This window comes from Sinohyriopsis cumingii, chromosome 19 (assembly GCF_028554795.1).
Source record: "Sinohyriopsis cumingii isolate HCF-2022 chromosome 19, ASM2855479v2, whole genome shotgun sequence".
Classification (NCBI taxonomy): Eukaryota; Metazoa; Mollusca; class Bivalvia; order Unionida; family Unionidae; genus Sinohyriopsis; species Sinohyriopsis cumingii.
The window spans coordinates 45,439,360-45,458,318 of record NC_142979.1 but is presented as its reverse complement, the minus strand read 5'-3'; the positions used below and the strand labels follow the sequence as shown (position 1 = coordinate 45,458,318).

The window sequence follows — 18,959 nt, the reverse complement described above, 5'->3', positions numbered from 1 at the left end:
CAAGAGCATTAAAATCTACACGCATGTACGTAAGACACACACAGAGACTGTTTAAACAGAATATTGGATTGAAACACTATGACAAACATAGACTTCATGGCGATATAATGAATGAGTGGATTATAATATAGCTTTAGCAAGAGCTTGAGGTGTTCGAAGCTGTTCGAATAAGCATTCTAGCTTGATATTCGAACTGTTCAAATCAGCATTCTAGCATGATATATTATTCGAAGCTGTTCAAATCAGTATTCTAGCATGATATATTTCTTTTAGTTCTGTTACGCGTCTAAATCATTATTTTAACTGAAGCTATTGCGGATAGTAGCACTAGTAGAAATATATTCATGTCGAAAGAAGACCGATATCCAGCTCCAACAGTGTAAAAAATTATTTTACAGAATCGTCTATGCTGACGTTTCCAAAGAAGATTCTCTGCCAAAAAATGAATTTGTTCTAGTCGTAGGTTATGGAATGCGTAGACAAATTCTTTACTTCGTCTCTCAGAAGAAATTCTTTTATTGATGAGTTCTTATCATGTACAAAAAGGTATCTATAGTTTAATACTATATAAATCAACTCATCACAATGGCTTTCAAAACGTTTTGTTTCCATTCGGACACCAGTTTATGTTCTATGTTTTGATAAGTGTATTTATAAATATAAAGACGGAGAGGTTTGCATCTTTATTGTCTATGTGGTTATTATCTTTTTAAAGAGAACTTAAAATTTTGTATGAGATAAGTGGACTACAATAATGACAAAAGACAAGCAACAAGGTTCAAACTATCGAACTATCTGATGGCAGATACAATCTACAGAGATATTACAAGCTAAAGCATAATAAGAAATAATAAAGCCGAGCTTCTGACCTAAGTTTTGATAGCCATCAGATGGAATGGTGTAGATGGATATACAAACTAACAACACACACACACACACACATTATATATATATATATATATATATATATATATATATATATATATATATATATATATATATATATATATATATCACAAATAATAGACAGAGGCATCAGGAAACCAAAGGGACTTCTTAGTTAAGTATTTGTCTGAAACAAAGAACTTGCATAATCATTGTCTGCCAAGATATGTATATCCTTTCTAATGGTATTATATTATAGTACAGGTGATGTATATTCTTGTAGAATAGTTTAGAATAGAACAATATTTTTAAAATCATGTTTCCGTATACAATATATTTTTTACAATATTACATTTTACAATATTACAATTTGCAATATTACATTTTAAAGTTTAAGATCGTTACATTTCAAAATTGAATTAAGGAATTGAAAAGGCTGTTACCTTAATGGAAATTTGTTTATAATTAAATTGAATTTAAATATTTAGCATTCAGTGCTTAATGAAGCTTTATAAATTTAGCGATATAAATACTTATTATATAAGCCTTTTCAGTGGTAATGGCCATGCATCCTTGTCGTGAACATTGTTATTTTTATTTATATGACTAATACTGCTATTATTATTATTATTATTATTATTATTATTTCTTCTGTTGCTGTTCTTTGGTATTGTTTCTGTGGTTTTAACTCCGTTTTTCAGTACATGATACACTACACACGGCTGCAAGTATAACTGGTGGAGAAAGAACCACTCTAACACTGTTGTTGTAGTTGTTGTTAGTAGAAACAAAAGTAGTATAATAAAACCTATACTATTTGTACCAATTTTGGCACATTTTCACTCGGCAATATGCAGATTTGAGGACAGAGGTAAATACTAACGGACGGGGACAGACAGACATGTATGGACGAACAGGCAGAGAATATCACAAAATTCGGTATCAAACTGCAGGATAAAAAACCCAACAAATTCGCTATTTCTTGTGGGACTAAACATTATAGGCTGGTAGTCTACCTAATACGTCTCAATTCGCTATATATATATATATATATATATATATATATATATATATATATATATATATATATATAGGCTCCAAGGACTATACTCAATCCTTCATTGATTGAATAGTAAATTTGCTGGCTCTAAAAGAACAATTTCTTCAATAGATATGAGATTAGCTATACCTAAATAATGGCTCTTGTATTAAAACATATGCAAGTTTGTTTTTTCAATTATCAGTAAAACATCTGAAACAATGGTCAACACTGCAAAAGTATTAACAATATGTAAATTATTTTCTTACACTTATTTATCATCTTCATGACTTGATGCTCTTTTTCTTCTTCTTTCTTTTCCTTAATTACCCAATTGGCATCGTTAATTATTTTTGGTGAACATTGTCACGGGCTTAACAAGGAAAGTTTTATATTTTTCTTCAATTTTTATTCCTTGTCGTTGATTAAGATTGGCGTCTCCTCTAGTTTTCGATATGATTTGTTACGTCTTCTTTTATCTCGAGCCGACTGGGATAGTTGCGTAAGTACAAGTCGTGTTGTTCTGTAGAGTAAAGATTTGACGCATATTGACTAGGACCATCAGAAGATGACCCTTCGGAAGTATCCGTCCTATCAGTGCTCGAATAAACAGGGGTTATATATGGACTTGCGTAGTTTACCTCTCGACCCACACCTATGTATACAATGATAAAAAGTACAATTATAATTGAGGTCTTATAACTAACTTAGATCCACTTGGACAGTAGTCGGCATATCTTAATCTCATTAAGAAACCTAATTAAGTTTCTCGGAAAAGAGTCTAGTGTACATATCAGCTATAATTTACGATACGGACAACTGTCTTCAGTAATACCGATTTAAATTAGATAAAGCACCCACTCTTTGTATAACACGCAAAAGGAAATTCAATATTTTCAAACAAATGTCAGATGAATTGCATATATAGATTTCAGGGCGAAGCTTGTGTGCCCGAATGTTCTGCGTGAACACATACCCATTTTTAAAATTGTTTATACCAATGGCCATAACTTTTTTAATCTTGAAAATAATTCATCTGACTATTGAATTAGTTTATAAAAAGGATGTATCCCGTGTTTTTACCTGTTGTCATACTAGAATATATATATATATATATATATATATATATATATATATATATATATATATATATATATATATATATATATATATCCTCTAAAGTAAGATTCTACGAAAAATGGTTATGAAAGACTGTGAGCAATTTAAGTCAGTCCACTAAAACAGCCAACAGGTATAATGTCGAAATATGCATAAGTTCTTTATTAAGAATACTAGGAACTATTCCCAAATATTTAATGCTGTCAACGTCGAATTTAAGTTTTCTTATATTATTAAAGAATTTTTGACATCTTTTAAAACAATTTTAACAGGGTTTAAATTGTGTCAGCGAAATTAAGCGAGAATTAGGCATGATTGTTACATGGAACTGATATTAAACACACACACACACTTCAAACTTAGCCATACCTTTATGTCTAAGCTTAATCAGGAGAAAGACCACTGCTGCTATTAAGAGAATGCATATAACTATCAAAGCGATGGTGGAGTACAGAAATCCTACGCTCGGCGTAGACGTGGGCTCAGACCTGCAATGCAAAATATCCCGCTTCTTACTATTCGACACAGATTTAGTAGAAACGCACACTATTTCATACAAGAAAGACAGGACTTGAGGTAGGGTGAACTATTATCAGAAGAATAAAGATACGTGATGAAGATCGACTTAATTATGTCACACTGATGAGTCTACTGTCGATGAAGCAATAAAGGATATTATAACCGCGAAGCTGCATTAGTTTGGAAAGCTGTGAATTCACTATCGGCAGCGTTTTCTATTGCCTGTTCCAAGCCGATATCTTTCTTACGGGTCTTGTTCATTGACCTTTGTGTCGTGTGGAGTGTTTGTGTTAGGTTGGTTCCATGCTTATACCAAATTTCCTGTATAAAAAAATTACTGCCCCAAATAGCGTCATATATATGATTTAATTTCCTTGAAACTATAGTTGTATCACTAAAAATGCGTGTTTTATGTGTACCAGTCATGACAGAAACCATGTTCACCTCCTATGACGCTATCTATACAATTGCTGCATTGTTTATTTCCATTGGATACAGCACAGTGATATTCATGCTCGAATCTATACATTTTAAACATAAGTCGCCTACAGTAGCTTAGGAGAAAATTTGGAAGCATTTTCAAAGTATTAGATTTTAAATTTGAGCAACGTATCTGGAAACGAGTAAACCTCCTTTAGTAACTTAAATAGCAATTAGCCCAGACTGAGAAGTCGAGATAAATTACTTCATAAACTTATACGGTTTGCTGCATGTTGTCTTCATACATGTGCCTCATAAAGACTTTTAATATTTTTCTTCAGTCTGAACTCATGCCTGATATTGTCTATACTGTATTGTTCTACTTAAAATGGTTCACGCTATTTATCTGTTAAAGGTACATACGCTGTTACCGTAAAGCATTCTGTTAAAGGTACATACCCTGTTGCCGTAAAGCATTCTGTTAAAGGTACATGGTGGCGCTCTACAGGTTCGTATTTTGCATAGTTAGGATTTTAAAGAAAAAGAATTTCCCCGGCTTTTCTCACTGGTTATACTGGCTATTTAAAAAAGACCTTGTATATCTTATGTATAATCCAAAGGACCTTTAATTCCCTTTATTTTGGTGTATGACTGATGGGTGTAATATGGGTTAAAGAGTATACAGCTTGGCCTTACTCCAGATGTGCACCTTTCAAAAAAGTGCTAGCTCCACTTGGTCATTTTTACTTCCTGAACTTCAGATGTAAATTGTATAAAAAAAGACCGATAACTTTTTTTACATTTTATATATTTGGTAATTCATTCATTACACTTTCAGAAGCTGGTATTGTCTAATCTGGCAAAATTCATTTTCCCTATTTTGGTAGCTGCTATGAATAGTGTACTTTAGGCTAATTCATGCTGAATTTTTAGTACAAGGGAGCATTCATTTTCTTTAGCAGTGTGTAAATCATGTACAATTTCCAAAAGTACAATATCCAAAGAAATATCATCCACATTACATTACTTTAGCATAGACGTATGCCACCATTCTTTCCATTGTGCATGTTTTAAATGCAAACAGCTTCACCTTACATACGTCACTCTCTCAAAAGTACATCATAACTGGTGAGCGCCCCTCCCCCCCCCCCACTCTGTTACCGTAAAGCATTCTGTTAAAGGCATATACCCTGTTGCCGCAAAGCATTCTGGACACAAACTTTTATCGTCACACTTGAGATTCGACTCGCCTTGGATATTCATAGAGTTTTCCCATTTCTGTTTATCCCAATAGAATGGAACCGATCGTCCAATCTAAAGTTAAGAAAATGAAGAATTTATTATATTAATTTATGTCATTCTTTTAAATGTTCCAAAGAAAGAAACAAAGATATTTCTTTTGCTAAAATACATTTGCCCTTTATGGTTTATGAGTTATGTTCAAGCCTGTATATCACTGCATTATTCTATTCTTACCTCGTTTTGCGTATCTTTCAGGCTGAAGTGTATGTGATGTTTTCATTATCAGATTAGAAGAATTAAGTCCGTGCATTAAAATAAAACGTGGTTTAATTTGTTTTCTTTAAGCATTTATGAAGCATACATTCTAACGTTGCTTACAAATAATAACCGCATTAGTATATGACACGATTTATTGTATTTCATTGTATACATCCGACTAATATCAATTACAGAAAATTTTAACTTCCTTATCCTTTATTTAGCTTTATGTTTCTTTCAATGCTGAAGAAAGTAAACATTGGCAACCATCCAACGTGGCAAAATATAACTCTGTGATGCCTTTCGCACCTTTATTGAGAACATTTGTGAATTGTAGTTCTTTCTTTCCATCACGCCTTCTTTAGCCTTTCATCAAATCGCATCATAGGTACGTCTTTCCCAGCCTTTCAACACCTAGCATCATAGGTACGACATTCCCTAGCTTATCAACACTCGCATCATGGATACGACTTTCTCTAGCCTTTCAACACATATCATCATAGATACGACTTTCCCTAGCCTTTCAGCACCTAACAACATAGGTACGAGTTTCTCTAGCCTTTCAACACTCGCATCATAGGTACAACTTTCCTTAGCCTTTCAAAACATATCATCATAGGTATACGTTTCTCTAGCATTTCAACACCTAGCATCATAGATACGACGTTCCCTAGCATTTCTGCACATATCGTCATAGATATAATTTTCCGTATCCTTTCAACACCTAGCATCATAGGTATGAGTTTCTCTAGCCTTTTAACACTCGCATCATCGGTTCAACTTTCCTTAGCCTGTCAACACCTATGATCATAGGTATACGTTTCTCTAGTATTTCAACACCTAGCATCATAGATACGACGTTTCCTAGCATTTCTACACATATCGTCATAGATACAGCTTTCCCTAGCCTTTCAACACCATAGGTATGAGTTTCTCTAGCCTTTCAACACTCGCATCACAAACACTTTCCCAAGCCTTTCAACACCTAGTATCATAGATACAACTTTCCATAGGGTTTCAACGTCTAGCATCATATGTACGGGTTTCTCTTGCCTTTCAACACATCGCATCATAAGTACGACCTTCCCTAGCCTTGCAATACCTAACATCATAGATACGACTTTCTCTAGCATTTCAACACCTCACATCATAGGCACGAGTTTCCATAGCCTTTCAACACCTATTATCATAGATACGACTTTCTCTAGCCTTTCAACACCTAGCATCATAGGTACGAGGTTCTCTAGAATCTCAACACACGTATCATAGATACTACTTTTCCTAGCCTTTCAACTCCTAGCATCATAAATGCAACTTTCTCCAGCCTTTCAACACTTAGCATCATATATACTACTCTCCATAGGCTTTCAACACCTAGCATCATAGGTACAAGCTTATCTTGCCTTTCAACGCCTTGCGCCATAGACACGACTTTCCCTATCCTTTCAACATTCGCATTATAGGTACGGGTTTATATAGCCTTTCAACACCTCGCATCATAGGTACAAGTTTCTCTTGACTGCACATATGACGTCTCAGCCATGCTACTAATCTTTCCCGAATTCATTGTTCGTTCGTTATTCCGCCAAATCAAAGTTAATCATATCAATCATTTCTCCGCTACACGTTCGACGACTGAATTCAGTTTAACATGTGTACTTCTCATCTCTACCCCTACAGGGTTTCTATTCTGAACGGGATACACAAATCGAGCTTTCTATATTGTATGCAATACGTATTGTGTTGTCAGTTTGTTTCTTTTGTTTCTTGCGGAAATCGGAGCGTCTCTGTTCTTGTACCAACATAACTAGGAGAAAATGCCATAGTTTATCAAAATACTATAATTCAAGAAAAAATTGTTTTGATATTAGAATTGTTTGCTTTTGATTTGCCTAAAGTATTATTTTACAACCTTTGCCGCAGAGGACAATAACACACTATACAACATTTTTAAATGTACTACAAGATCACAAACTTACCGAGGTATACTTCACTTCACCTGCTTGCTTTTCCACCATATAAATGTTGTATCCAAGTAATCCATCGCCGTTTTTGTCAAATATATAATCTTTATTCCCATTTCCGCGTATGTCTAACTGCACTTGTTTGATTTGTTCAACAAGATCCGTTGTATGTGTACGGTACTTGTCGCAGATTGATGTAGTTTGTCCACATTGCTCTTTTAGCGTCAGCGACGCTGCTGTCAATAGAGCATAAACTGCGTTCTCGACGAAAGGTACCCAAAAATCAATTTTGTAATCGGGTGTGAGGCCTTCATTGACACTGAAATGGGAAGAAACCAACAATGACCCCAAAATAACGACTAACTTCCAAGTTAACAGATTAAAATGACTACAACTACTACCACCATCACCTCTACTACAAACTACCATTAGTACTACTACTAACTACTACTGCTACTACCAACACCACAGCCGCTGCGGGACGTACGGGTCCATAGTACTCATATGATTTCTGGTCCGTATGGACCACGTAAGTGCCAACTTAATGGAGAAAGTAACAAAATATATAATGGTTTAGAAAATTAATTGTGAGATATATCGGGCTCTGGCCAATATATGGTATCTGTCTGTGGATTAACCTCTTCTACTGATTTAAAGGAAAACCTAATAAACCGCCATTCCTGCTGTAAAACGTACCCTGTTTAAGCTATTAGAACGTTATGTTGGACCCATTTTAGACGAGGTTTTACTTTCCAGATTAACTACTGCCATTGGTTTTGATGTTGATAATACTTTTTGTACTACTTTCATTGAAGTCATTATTGCCGTTCAGCTTCCATGCCATAAAGACACTTGAATGATTAACGTACATTTATTGACAAAATTGCTCGCTGAAACGTTTTTCTATTTGATAGCTGTAAAATTTCACGAAAGGATGTGTTTTGGTTCTGGGAAAGAGAAGAAAAAAAATAGGAAAAAGAGATTACATCTTATATTCATTAACAGTTTTGTTTCTGCTATTAACACTGCAAGATTCTTATCAACGCATGTTTACCCTTTCGCTGGATTTCCTACTTACAAACACAATTTTCATTATACTTTTATTATTCCTGCCTCTTGATTGATACCTGCATGGTTTAGAAGCTGACTTGTTAAAACTCCACTCAAAATGACAATTCAGTTCCTTCTCCATGAATGTTTGCAGCCATGGATTAGAATCTTGGCCAGTTGTCCTCAAGTTCAACATGTGTTCCCTGAATTTTTGATTCACAGGTAGGTCTATTGAAAGTGTTATAGTTCCGATCAAATTTTTTACGTCTTGAAGTATTGGTCGTGTCCCCCATTCTTCTGAAGCAATGAAAATGAATTCATGTAGACCAGTCAGTTCCTCTAACGAAGGTACCAACCATTCATGGTGGGAAGTGCTGAGAAAGAGTACAACAACTTTTGCAGATGAAAAATCTCTGAGTCTTTGAACGATGACACTTTGATTCAAGCTTGGAAATAACGACAGAGTGATAATCTGGGCAACACAAGCTCCAATTGTATGAACTGATTCTTTTATTGCATTCTTGCCTCCGTTGCCGTACGCAGAATCAGTGTTGATAATTTGGATGTAATTTGCTCCCATGCCCTTGATAATATCAAGCATAGTTTGTGCCTGCAGGACATCTGAACTAGTCAAACGTAAGAAATACGGAAATAACGTCCTGTTGCTCAAAACAGGTGCAGTAGACCCATATGCAATCTGAACATATCTTGTTTCTGTCAAAACATCTGCGACTGCAATACTTATATCGCTTGTCCATTCTGCGATAAAACCAAGGACTTTGTTCATGATCTGAGAGTAGCCTCCTTCCCCATTTGGCATGCCTAATCTGTACAGAGTAAGAAGTCTCTCCTTTATTATGAGAGGATGAATGCAGCTGTCAATTATGACCACTCCTACATTAGCATCAGGTGCTTTAACCCCAGATTGATATTTAGATTGCGGAGTTGCAAAATTTATAGCTTCTACAATGTCCATTCCTCCTAATTTTAGATCACCACATTGCATCGGGGTTGATCCACGAACATGGACGGGAGCGACAGCAACAATATATAGGTCTCCAGGAATTATAAAATCAGGGTTTGTTTCGTTGCTCATACAGCTAGCGCACAATGATCCGTTGCTGCACTGACCTTTCCTGATTTTGTTCCAAGGAAGTTCTGTGTATGTAGGATACTTGTAATCCTTTATATCAGCATTTAAAAGTGTCAGTTTTTGAGAGAGTCTGTCGTAGTTACCAACCTGTAATATAAACACAATGAAAATGGTTTATGTAAATTGGATCCAATTACAAGTGCCCTTAATACTCGTTTAAATGTTCAATCAAACTACAAATACCAAAGACCCTGATTTGTTGTCGCATAATGCGCTGACAGATACGTGTCAGTGTTGTCTGTTCTACTGGTTACTCCATAATAAACCGCAAAGACCAATATATGAATGAGCATTATGCGATGGCAGAACTGGGTCTGTGTAGTTTATAGTTGAGCTTGACTTATACTTGAATATATATGGTATTTTAATGTGCGTTAGTCTCGCATCTTGTGGAAGAAGAAGGAGAATTATGTTTATCATTCATATTTTTTAAACGTTTTGGCGCTTGTACTAAGACCACCCCTGTTTCGAATTACAACAGGCACATCCAACATTTCGCTGAAGTCTTCATCAAGTTCATTGGTGACACAGCAGTTATTGCTTTCTACCGATTTGGAATCGGTCCTTTAACTGGCATCATATAACCATCATTGTGCTATTGTGCCATGCCACTGTGTGTGTGTGTGTGTGTGTGTGTGTGTGATTAGGACTTTTAACGCAGCTTTAACATTTTTTCAGCTATATCGTTACGATGTCTGCAGTATGTCAGTTTATAGTGATGTCTAGCACTGGGGCAGCATGCCGCAGACATGTAGCATCATGTCTCACCCAGGCACATTATCCTGACACCAGGCCGACCAGTCCTAACACTAACCTCTTAATGCTGAGCGCCAAGGGAGGTAGCTGCTAGTACCATTTTTGTAAGTCTTTGATATGACTCGGCCGGGGATCAAACCCACGACCTCCCTCATCCGAAGCGGAGGATCTCTCCATTGTGCTATTAAATGCTTATATATATATATATATATATATATATATATATATATATATATATATATATATATATATATATATAACCATCAAAATGCATTCTTTGTAGAAAACAGTAGGAATTATTCTCACCTCTTTGAAGCAATCGTCTCTACTGACACTCGTATATGCCTGACAATTATACACTACATACGAGGTAGGTCCTTGCTGAAGGATAGCATCCACAGAGCCGTTGAAACTCACTGAACTGCTCTTAAAATATTTTCTGAGCCATTGAAAGTCATCAAGAACAACTTTACTATATGCCATCTTATTGATTATTTCACTTCGCTTAACGTTGACAAATAAGGGACACAAATTTTGTCCGCACTTATCAACATGCACGCTCTTGATTGCATCTACCAGTAATATGGTGGCCTGAACAGCATAATCCAAAAATGGAGAAGAGACCAAAATTGGATCCGAAAAGTTCGATGATAATGGATCACATGTTATCTCAACTGAACCTTTGCACTTCTCATTTAGCCATAGTTCAGATACATTCAAGAGTAACGTGTTTTCTTTTGACGCTTCTGTGAGTTTCGTCCGATTTTGAAATAAAGAAGCCCAGTAAATTTCAAAAGTTTCTATTTTTGTTTTCGGTGGATTGAGGGCAAACGATCCTGCTAGAACAGTTGGCCAATTTACAGAGAACACACCTGCATCCATCGCTGCCTCAGAGAGAATAAGGATTGGTAGAGTCGGTAAGTCATTCAGAGATTTATTTATAGCATAAAGAATACTAGAGCCGAGCTTTTTCCCTCCAAATACTACAATTCCAATAGTTGGAGATGATCGATTCAAAAGTGAAATCAACGCGTCTTGAAGTCTTGATATCGTTTCTTGTTGACTGAGTTGGGTATCGACTGGAATCTTTTCCGTCAAGCAAATCCCTCGCTTTTGTAACATCCTACCCAGAGCAATTACCCCTTCACGTCCGTAAATGTCATCGTCATAAATCATTGCAAAGTAGGTCCAGTTCATCTCGATCATCAGCAGTTCCATTGCCTACAAATTTAAATCATATATTTTACAACCAACACTTAATAAAAAGAATTTCAAAGACCATTACTTGATTTTATTGTTCCAAACAAATACATTTTTTCTTCAGTTTATTGTACCCCATTATCTTATTATTTGAGCCAATTCTATCAAGCCATACTTTTATATCATTCCAATTTGACAATATACATGCTTTACATTTGGTGATAGACACCCTTACTTTAATGCAAATGTCAAAAGGTATACATGCTAATTCTTTATATACCGTAAACTTTGAAATAGTAGAACTCATTGATGTGGTGTGATGTGATTTGGATTTTTAACGTAACTTTAACAATGTTTCAGTCATATCGCTACGATGTCTGCAGTGTGGCAGTTTATAGTGATGTAAAGCGCTGGGGCAGCATGCCGCAGACATGTAGCATGATGTCCCACCCAGTCACATTATCCTGACACCAGGCCGACCAGTCCTAACACTAACCTCTTAATGCTGAGCGCCAAGCGAGGCAGCTGTTGGTACCATTTTTGTAAGTCTTTGGCATGATTCGGTCGTGGATTCGAACTCATTGAGATGCTGCAATAACTTTAAAGTATATTTATGGGGAACCATACGTACAACGAGCATGAATGTTAAGCTGCTGACATATGTATCAACAAATAAATTTTGGAGGCCACTTAACTAAGAAATGTTTATACAGAATTGTTTATGTTAGAATCAGTAGCAAGTAGATACTGATGACATACAGACACATAAAAAAATACGACAGTGAGCACCAATACATCTTGACAGTGGTAGATGATTTTTCATGATACACGTGGGCAGAAAAGTGAAAACAAAGATAAACAACGTGCAAGACGCTTTCATATATATATATATATATATATATATAATTGTATTCATGTATTCAAAAGAAAGGCGTCGGTAGCCAAAATATTTGGTAGAACATTTAATATATAAATCGAACTTATAAAAGTTTTTTCTCCAACATTCATGGAACTTTCTTATGTTACTTTAGTTCTGAAGGACATATGTTGTGGCATCTATTATAAAGAACTATTGCATCTTTAAATGTATTGTTGCATTATTTTATACAATAACATTCCTATCACTATCACTCCAATAAATATTCATATATCTGTTCAAATATTTCCAGGAAGATAATATTATGACTTTGAAAAAGATTCACTCAATATTCTTGAAGAAAATAGGCTTATTTAGTCAATGATTAAGAGAAAGTCAAAATAAACGAGATAATTAACGATTTAACAATAAAAGCGTCAGATGCATGTATAAAATTGTAGGTAGGATAAATGGAAGAAAATATTAAATGTTTCGATGAGGTGAGAAAATTCAAAAGGCTGCCGATTTGATGGAACATAGAAATGCACACTACAAACGATGTAGAAACTTTAAAGATATCATTAAATTGAACCAGTATTATAGTGAATATAATTACAATCTCAGATATTAGAAAGGGTTTAGTCATAATTATGAAAAATAATAGGTTGTAATATTGCAAATTTGGATCAAGCAAAAGTCAATTTAGATTTATCAATTATACTCTGAGTGAGCAAACATAGAGATCACGTTATACAAATGGGTTGCACAGAACACTGCCTATAAATATTTGATACAAGATTAAAGTAAAAGTAAAGTCCAAAGGGTATATGATATACAAGGCATAAAAATGACAAGAAGTGAGTCGTGATACGGGTAATATAACCTTGACAGATCATAATATGTTTCTGATATTTGAATCTTAAGCAGAGAATCAACATGATAACAAATATATATAATAAAGCAAACAAAAGTCGAAAATATAAGTCTTCGTCACGGCAATTCGATAATTATTTAAACTCTCGTAATGTATAAGCTTGGTCTATGTGCGTATTAATACGTGTTAGTAATTTCAAATGAGAATACAAAGAAACCAAAAATTTTTAAACAATGTAATGTAATGGATTGGAGTGATGAAAATGCATTTGTCTGATTTTTAAAAGCACATTTTGGGGTGACAACAGGACTGTTTCAAGATTATTCTTTAGCATCAGAAAAATCTATACAAAAGTCTAATTTACCGCTATGAAATTAGAAAGTGCTTGAACCTAGCTTGTTGTCAAAACCATCAGTTTTTTAAATTAGCGTGAACATTAAAATGCAATGAAATACAGGTTTTACACTCATAATTTCAAGTAGTATGCTTGACTAGATTAGACCCAAGAAAAATGCATAGACCTTTTAATGGGGTTTCGATGTTTTAAGAATACTTCAGTAACTTCGCATTGGTTGGGCTATGTCACATGAATAGGTAAGATAGACGCAAAATAGGTTATGCGATCTGTCACGTTGGGCATATTGTGAAATAAGAATCGTAATATTAGATGTATATAAGGAGTCAAGTGAGCAGTCAGATTCATTCTGATTGTCGGAGTTATCCTCCTTTCTTATGTTCTTCTTACAAGTCTGTAGACGTGTTTTATGTTGTACTCAGATATTATTCGAGAGGAAAACCGCATTTGTTTGGACTGTTCATTGGAAATAGAAAATGTTCATTATTTGTACTATGATAATATTTTGGAATTATTGTGAATTATATGAAGGAATTCTGGACGACGCCATCTTGACAACGTCACGTTTCCTGGCGGACATTTCTGGGTTTGAAATTTGTACAGAACTTTTCATTAATTTAGAGCTTTCATAGAAATTTTCAGGATTAGTCTGGATTCACATTATAATACTGTCAGTTCCTATCACATTTCATTTATGACTTTGATAATTAAATTCTTTGTTAAGTTTTACAAAACCTGTTGGCTGGTTTCGATTCTCTCTGTTACTTAGTTTGTGGTCATATAGTCGTAATAGTGAAATTATTATAAACTATTGGTTTCTCTCGTTGCGATTAAATATTATCAGGGTTAATGTTAATCGGTGTGAAATAAATTCTAACCATATTAATTAGTCCTAGCTTCATTTATGATGTCACCTTGTGTAGGATGGTTGCGCTCATCTCATCACCTTTTTTCTTGTGAATTAAGTTGTTGATTTATAGTTCATTATCCGTAAAATTGTTTCTTCCTGCTGGTGTTGTAATTATTCCAATGTTAAATATAACATTTTCTACTGCCGACTTTAAAATACTTTTCAGGATCAATTTCTCTTGTTTTATCACGCAGTATCTAGATCTTTTAAACTCATTCTGCGCGAATCAGATATGATATTTGTTCAAGTACATGCAACATCTGTAATTCTTCCATATTTGATGTGACACAGAAAGAATATATATATCTATATGTGAACCAACGTTGTACAGAAGAAACAAACACAACGCCCTCGGTCGTTGAGGTTTATTTAGCTTCAACGATACAAGACAAAATGAAAACAGGAAAAGAAACCTACAAAGAAACAGAACAAATACTTAATATACTATGCTACAAACGAGATAAACACGATACACAACCCACACGCCGATATTGCAATATATAGGAACTCGATAATATAAAAACGATAACTTACCAGACACGAAGACCCTAAACATTTAGATACCACAATTCTCGCGAATCGCATTCGTCATGATAAACGTAGACACAATGAAAATGGTGTCGATAGTCCAGAGACGATACGACGAGCGCCTAGGGCGTTTATCGAGTTCATGTCGCTCGACGGTATGGTCCCCATCATGCCTCTCGTGCACTGATCGATCACTCACGCACTCACGCACTCACTCATGACAAATAAGCACCTAGGTCACATACTTCCTCCCTAAGTGTAAATGTCTCCTAACATTTAACAAAGTTGTGCCTGCAGCCCAAAAAATATAATTGAAAAAAAATAATAAAAATTTGAAATGTACAGGAACAAATAATCAATCAGTACTATACATCGTGTCTTCAGAAATAAATAAAAACATTAATACATGACATTTAAAAACAACCAAAAAATTTGAAGGATCATCCTCTTTAGCTTTTAAAAAATGAAAATCATACAAGAGCGGTTTTCTATCACTACATATTTTCTTTCTATTATTTCCGTAGTGGTACTAGCGTAGGTCAGCCCCAGTGTGATTTGAACCCACCCGATTCATCCCGGAAGACTACAACCCACCACATGTATCCATAATTCCGCAGTAAGATTAGTTCATAACATGGAGGACAAGTAAAACAAACGGAACTACAATAAGTTAAACTGCCCGGCAAAGAAAAGTAAATATATAAAACCACTGAAATCGAAACTACAGTTACTTACATAATGATGTTAAAATGTCTCCTTATATTTACCTTTTTTTATTAGATTGACAATAAATGGGATATTCAGAATCACTCCTACATACTAAATAAAAATAAAGAACGCCCGATAGATGCGATAGGTCTCAGTAACTCACACATAATAAATCGTCTGCTAATATACCCACTGGCCTTGCCGGTCGGGTGGTTTTCGGTCTCTGGTAGATCGCCAGACCGGTTGCTGGCCCGAGTCTTCCCGTGACACCTGTGGTGCTGGTGGGCTCTGGACTAATCTCACGGGCTGACGCTCTGGGTCTCCCTCTAATACGTTCGGGTTTTGAACTGACCTTTTGGTAGACACCTTTGGGTATCCGAGGTGAGTGCTCTCATGCGAGGCACGTGAGGGGGTAGAAAATGAGTTGTTGGTTCGTTTAAGCTAATTTCATATTGCTTAGACCCATTATTTTGAAAGGCTACGCTTTCAAGAGGCTGGCTAATATGGGGATCGACAATAGATCTAGATATACTATCAGAGGCGGTCCGTGTAGAGTGTTCACGGGGTCGAACAATCTCCATCCCTACACAACCGGGTCGCTTGTGTGGTATAACATGCCTGTCGCTGTCTGAATCAGAACTCAGAGATTCAGAGCTCGACTCTGAAGGGGTTACGTTTTGTACACACGGGACCTTCCGAACCGATTTCATTGGGGCTAGATCGCAAGGAAGATAGTCAAAGGGGAAAAACATATTTTCGATGCAATGTGCGTACAGATTTCGGACCTGCTACCATTCTCATCTTGTATACTGGCATATCTAAATGGGGGATCAACATCACCTGATATACATCCTTGGTTAACTTGTCGACTAATTTTTATTTCCCCTTTAGTCCAACATTGCGCACTAAGACTCGGTCCCCTACTTCAAGTTTGGACTTTCTGATCTTCTTATCATACTGGACCTTGTTCTTAGCATGACGTGTGCTCGACTCCCTCACCGCGGATGTGTAAGCGAATTGGAGGCGGTTTTTTTAGTTTTTTCCGTGTACGTGTGAGACTCTGCAGCATCCACGCCACAGTCTGGTGTGGTACCCAGATAAGTGTCAGCCGAAAGCCGGGGGTGCCACCTAAGCATAAGAAAATGGGGCGAGAATCCAGTGGAATCATGCTTAATAGCATTATATGCATGGTCAATTGGAGCAATGTACAACTTTCAATCTTGTTTTGCTCTTCCTCTAATGTCCCTAGCATTTTTAGTAGTGTTCCATTGAAGCCTTCGTAGGCACCATTTCCCTGTGGGTGAAATGGGGAGTAGCAAGACTTCTGTATGTTCGCTAATTTGCATAGCTCCTTTATAACCCATCCCTCGAAATAACGTCCCTGATCACTGTGAAGCCTTTCCGGGAATCTTTAATATCGACGATAAAAGTGCTCATAAAGGGCTTTTGCGGTAGTCTGAGTCATTTGGTTGAGGCAAGGAACAGCCTGAGCATACCTGGTGAAATGATCAGTTATCACCAAGATGCTCTCAAACCCTCCCTTTGACCGCTCTAGTAACAAAAAGTCGATACAGATGAGCTCCATAGGGCGAGTGGTGTGAATTAGGGTCAATTCAGCCATTGCCCTAACTGGAGTCTTTCTGCATATACATAGTTCGCAAGACTCCACCTTGCGTGTAACGTCTTCTCAGGACCAGGCCAATAAAACCTTTGCCTAGCTATCCAAAATGTTTTATGTTTGCCATATCGTTATGGATACCTTTCAGGGCCAGGCTCCGATATGACTCTGGGATCACAAGCTGTCTGCTTAACTGACGATCAAGAGAAGTGATTCTGTAGAGAAGGCCGTTTTCAGCTGAAAAAGCGGTTCCATTCAGGGAGAAAATTCTGCACAGACGAATTTTCTCTCCGGAGATCCTCCTCCATGGGCTGAAAACCCTTACTCTTGAGGTCAATAACTTTTGCTATTGTTTTATCGATCAACTGTTCCCTGTCCCACTTAACGTTGTTACAACGTTCAGAGGAGAGCACCTCCTCATCGGCCAAATGAGGTGCCGAACCATCCGAAAAACCACCAATCAAAGGAACAGAGACGGTGGCTGCATGGCAAATGGATTCCACCACGTCGGGAAACATTTGTAGCAAACGCGAGAGGGTGTCAGCGTCAACGTTATTTTTGCCAGTTCTATATCTGAAGGAAAAATCGTAGTTTGCTAGAGCTGCAACCCATCTATGCCCTGTAGCGTCAAGCTTTGCCGTCGAAATTTATGTATGTCTATGGGTTGCTGTCCGTGACTGCCTCGAAGTAAAAACCTACGAGATAGTCATGGAATTTATTCATCACGGCCCATTTTAACGACAAAAACTCGAGCTTATGGACTGAATAACGACGTTCAGTTGGTCTCAATCCATGACTCGCATAAGCCACGACCTTTTTTACACAATCTTGCTCTTCATATAGGACTGCGCTTAAACCAGAACTGCTAGCATCAGTATGCACGATAAATGGTTTAGCATAGTCGGCAAAGGTTAAAATCGGGGTGGAGGTGAACATGTCCACAAGAGTCTTATTAGCGGATTCTTGGGCAGTGCCCCAAGTCCAAGGACCTACTTGTTTCTTTTTGGACGTATTCTTTCGAGACGCCTTGGTCATTCCACGACCCTCTAATAAAGCATTTAATGGTTGTGCTACCTGTGAAAAGTTCCCGACAAAGCGGCAATAATAAGCCGCCAACCCCAAAAATTGACGCAGTTCCTTAATGCTGTTAGGTGTTCGCCTAACTCGTCTTAATAGCAGATGTTTTCTCTGGGTCAGTCTTCATACGCTCCTCAGATATAAAGTGACCCAGGTAAACGCCTGAAGACGTGAGCAACTCACATTTAGAGAGTTTCAGTTTAAGATCATGTTGGTGTAAGCGTGCGAACGTTGCCTATAAATGGTCCATGTGCTCATCGAACATCTTAAAGAAAATGAGGATATCGTCTACGAAAATGAGGCACTCCTTGAGGTGCATTTCACCAATGCATTTCTCCATAAGACGTTGAAATGTAGCTTCATCGTTGCACAAACCAAAATCCATGAGGTTCGCCTCATAAAATCCGCGTGGACCTACCGAGAAGGTT

At 36.6% G+C, this 18,959-nt stretch overlaps 2 protein-coding genes across 2 annotated transcripts in view; both read right to left on the bottom strand.

Annotated features, from left to right (window-relative positions):
* Positions 1 to 670: 670 nt before the first annotated feature.
* LOC149775622 (metabotropic glutamate receptor 6-like) lies at positions 671 to 9,131 on the bottom strand. Its single transcript, XM_089944198.1, has 5 exons — positions 8,574 to 9,131; positions 7,462 to 7,765; positions 5,172 to 5,296; positions 3,413 to 3,531; positions 671 to 2,579 (listed from the first exon to the last, which is right to left on the bottom strand). Exons 1-5 carry the CDS (start codon positions 9,095 to 9,097, stop codon positions 2,368 to 2,370), a joined length of 1,284 nt encoding a protein of 427 aa, XP_089800324.1. The 5' UTR covers positions 9,098 to 9,131; the 3' UTR covers positions 671 to 2,367.
* The window catches only part of LOC149775621 (metabotropic glutamate receptor 1-like), a 44,215-nt gene continuing 34,382 nt past the window's right edge, over positions 9,127 to 18,959 (bottom strand). Inside the window, exons 4-6 of the mRNA XM_089943504.1 lie at positions 10,712 to 11,626; positions 9,238 to 9,736; positions 9,127 to 9,155 (exon numbers count right to left, since the gene is read on the bottom strand). Coding sequence (XP_089799630.1) covers positions 9,127 to 9,155; positions 9,238 to 9,736; positions 10,712 to 11,626 — 1,443 coding nt within the window. The remainder of the gene's footprint in view (positions 9,156 to 9,237; positions 9,737 to 10,711; positions 11,627 to 18,959) is intronic.

Bases quoted from the DNA above. Each gene is read 5' to 3' on its own strand.
- LOC149775622 (XM_089944198.1), bottom strand. From the start codon at position 9,097: ATGCTTGATATTATCAAGGGCATGGGAGCAAATTACATCCAAATTATC. The intron at 3,532-5,171 runs GTATATGCCTTT...TTTGCATTGCAG, and splicing joins GAATGCTTTGCGGCAACAGG to GTCTGAGCCCACGTCTACGC. The intron at 2,580-3,412 runs GTATGGCTAAGT...TTGTATACATAG, and splicing joins GATTAAGCTTAGACATAAAG to GTGTGGGTCGAGAGGTAAAC.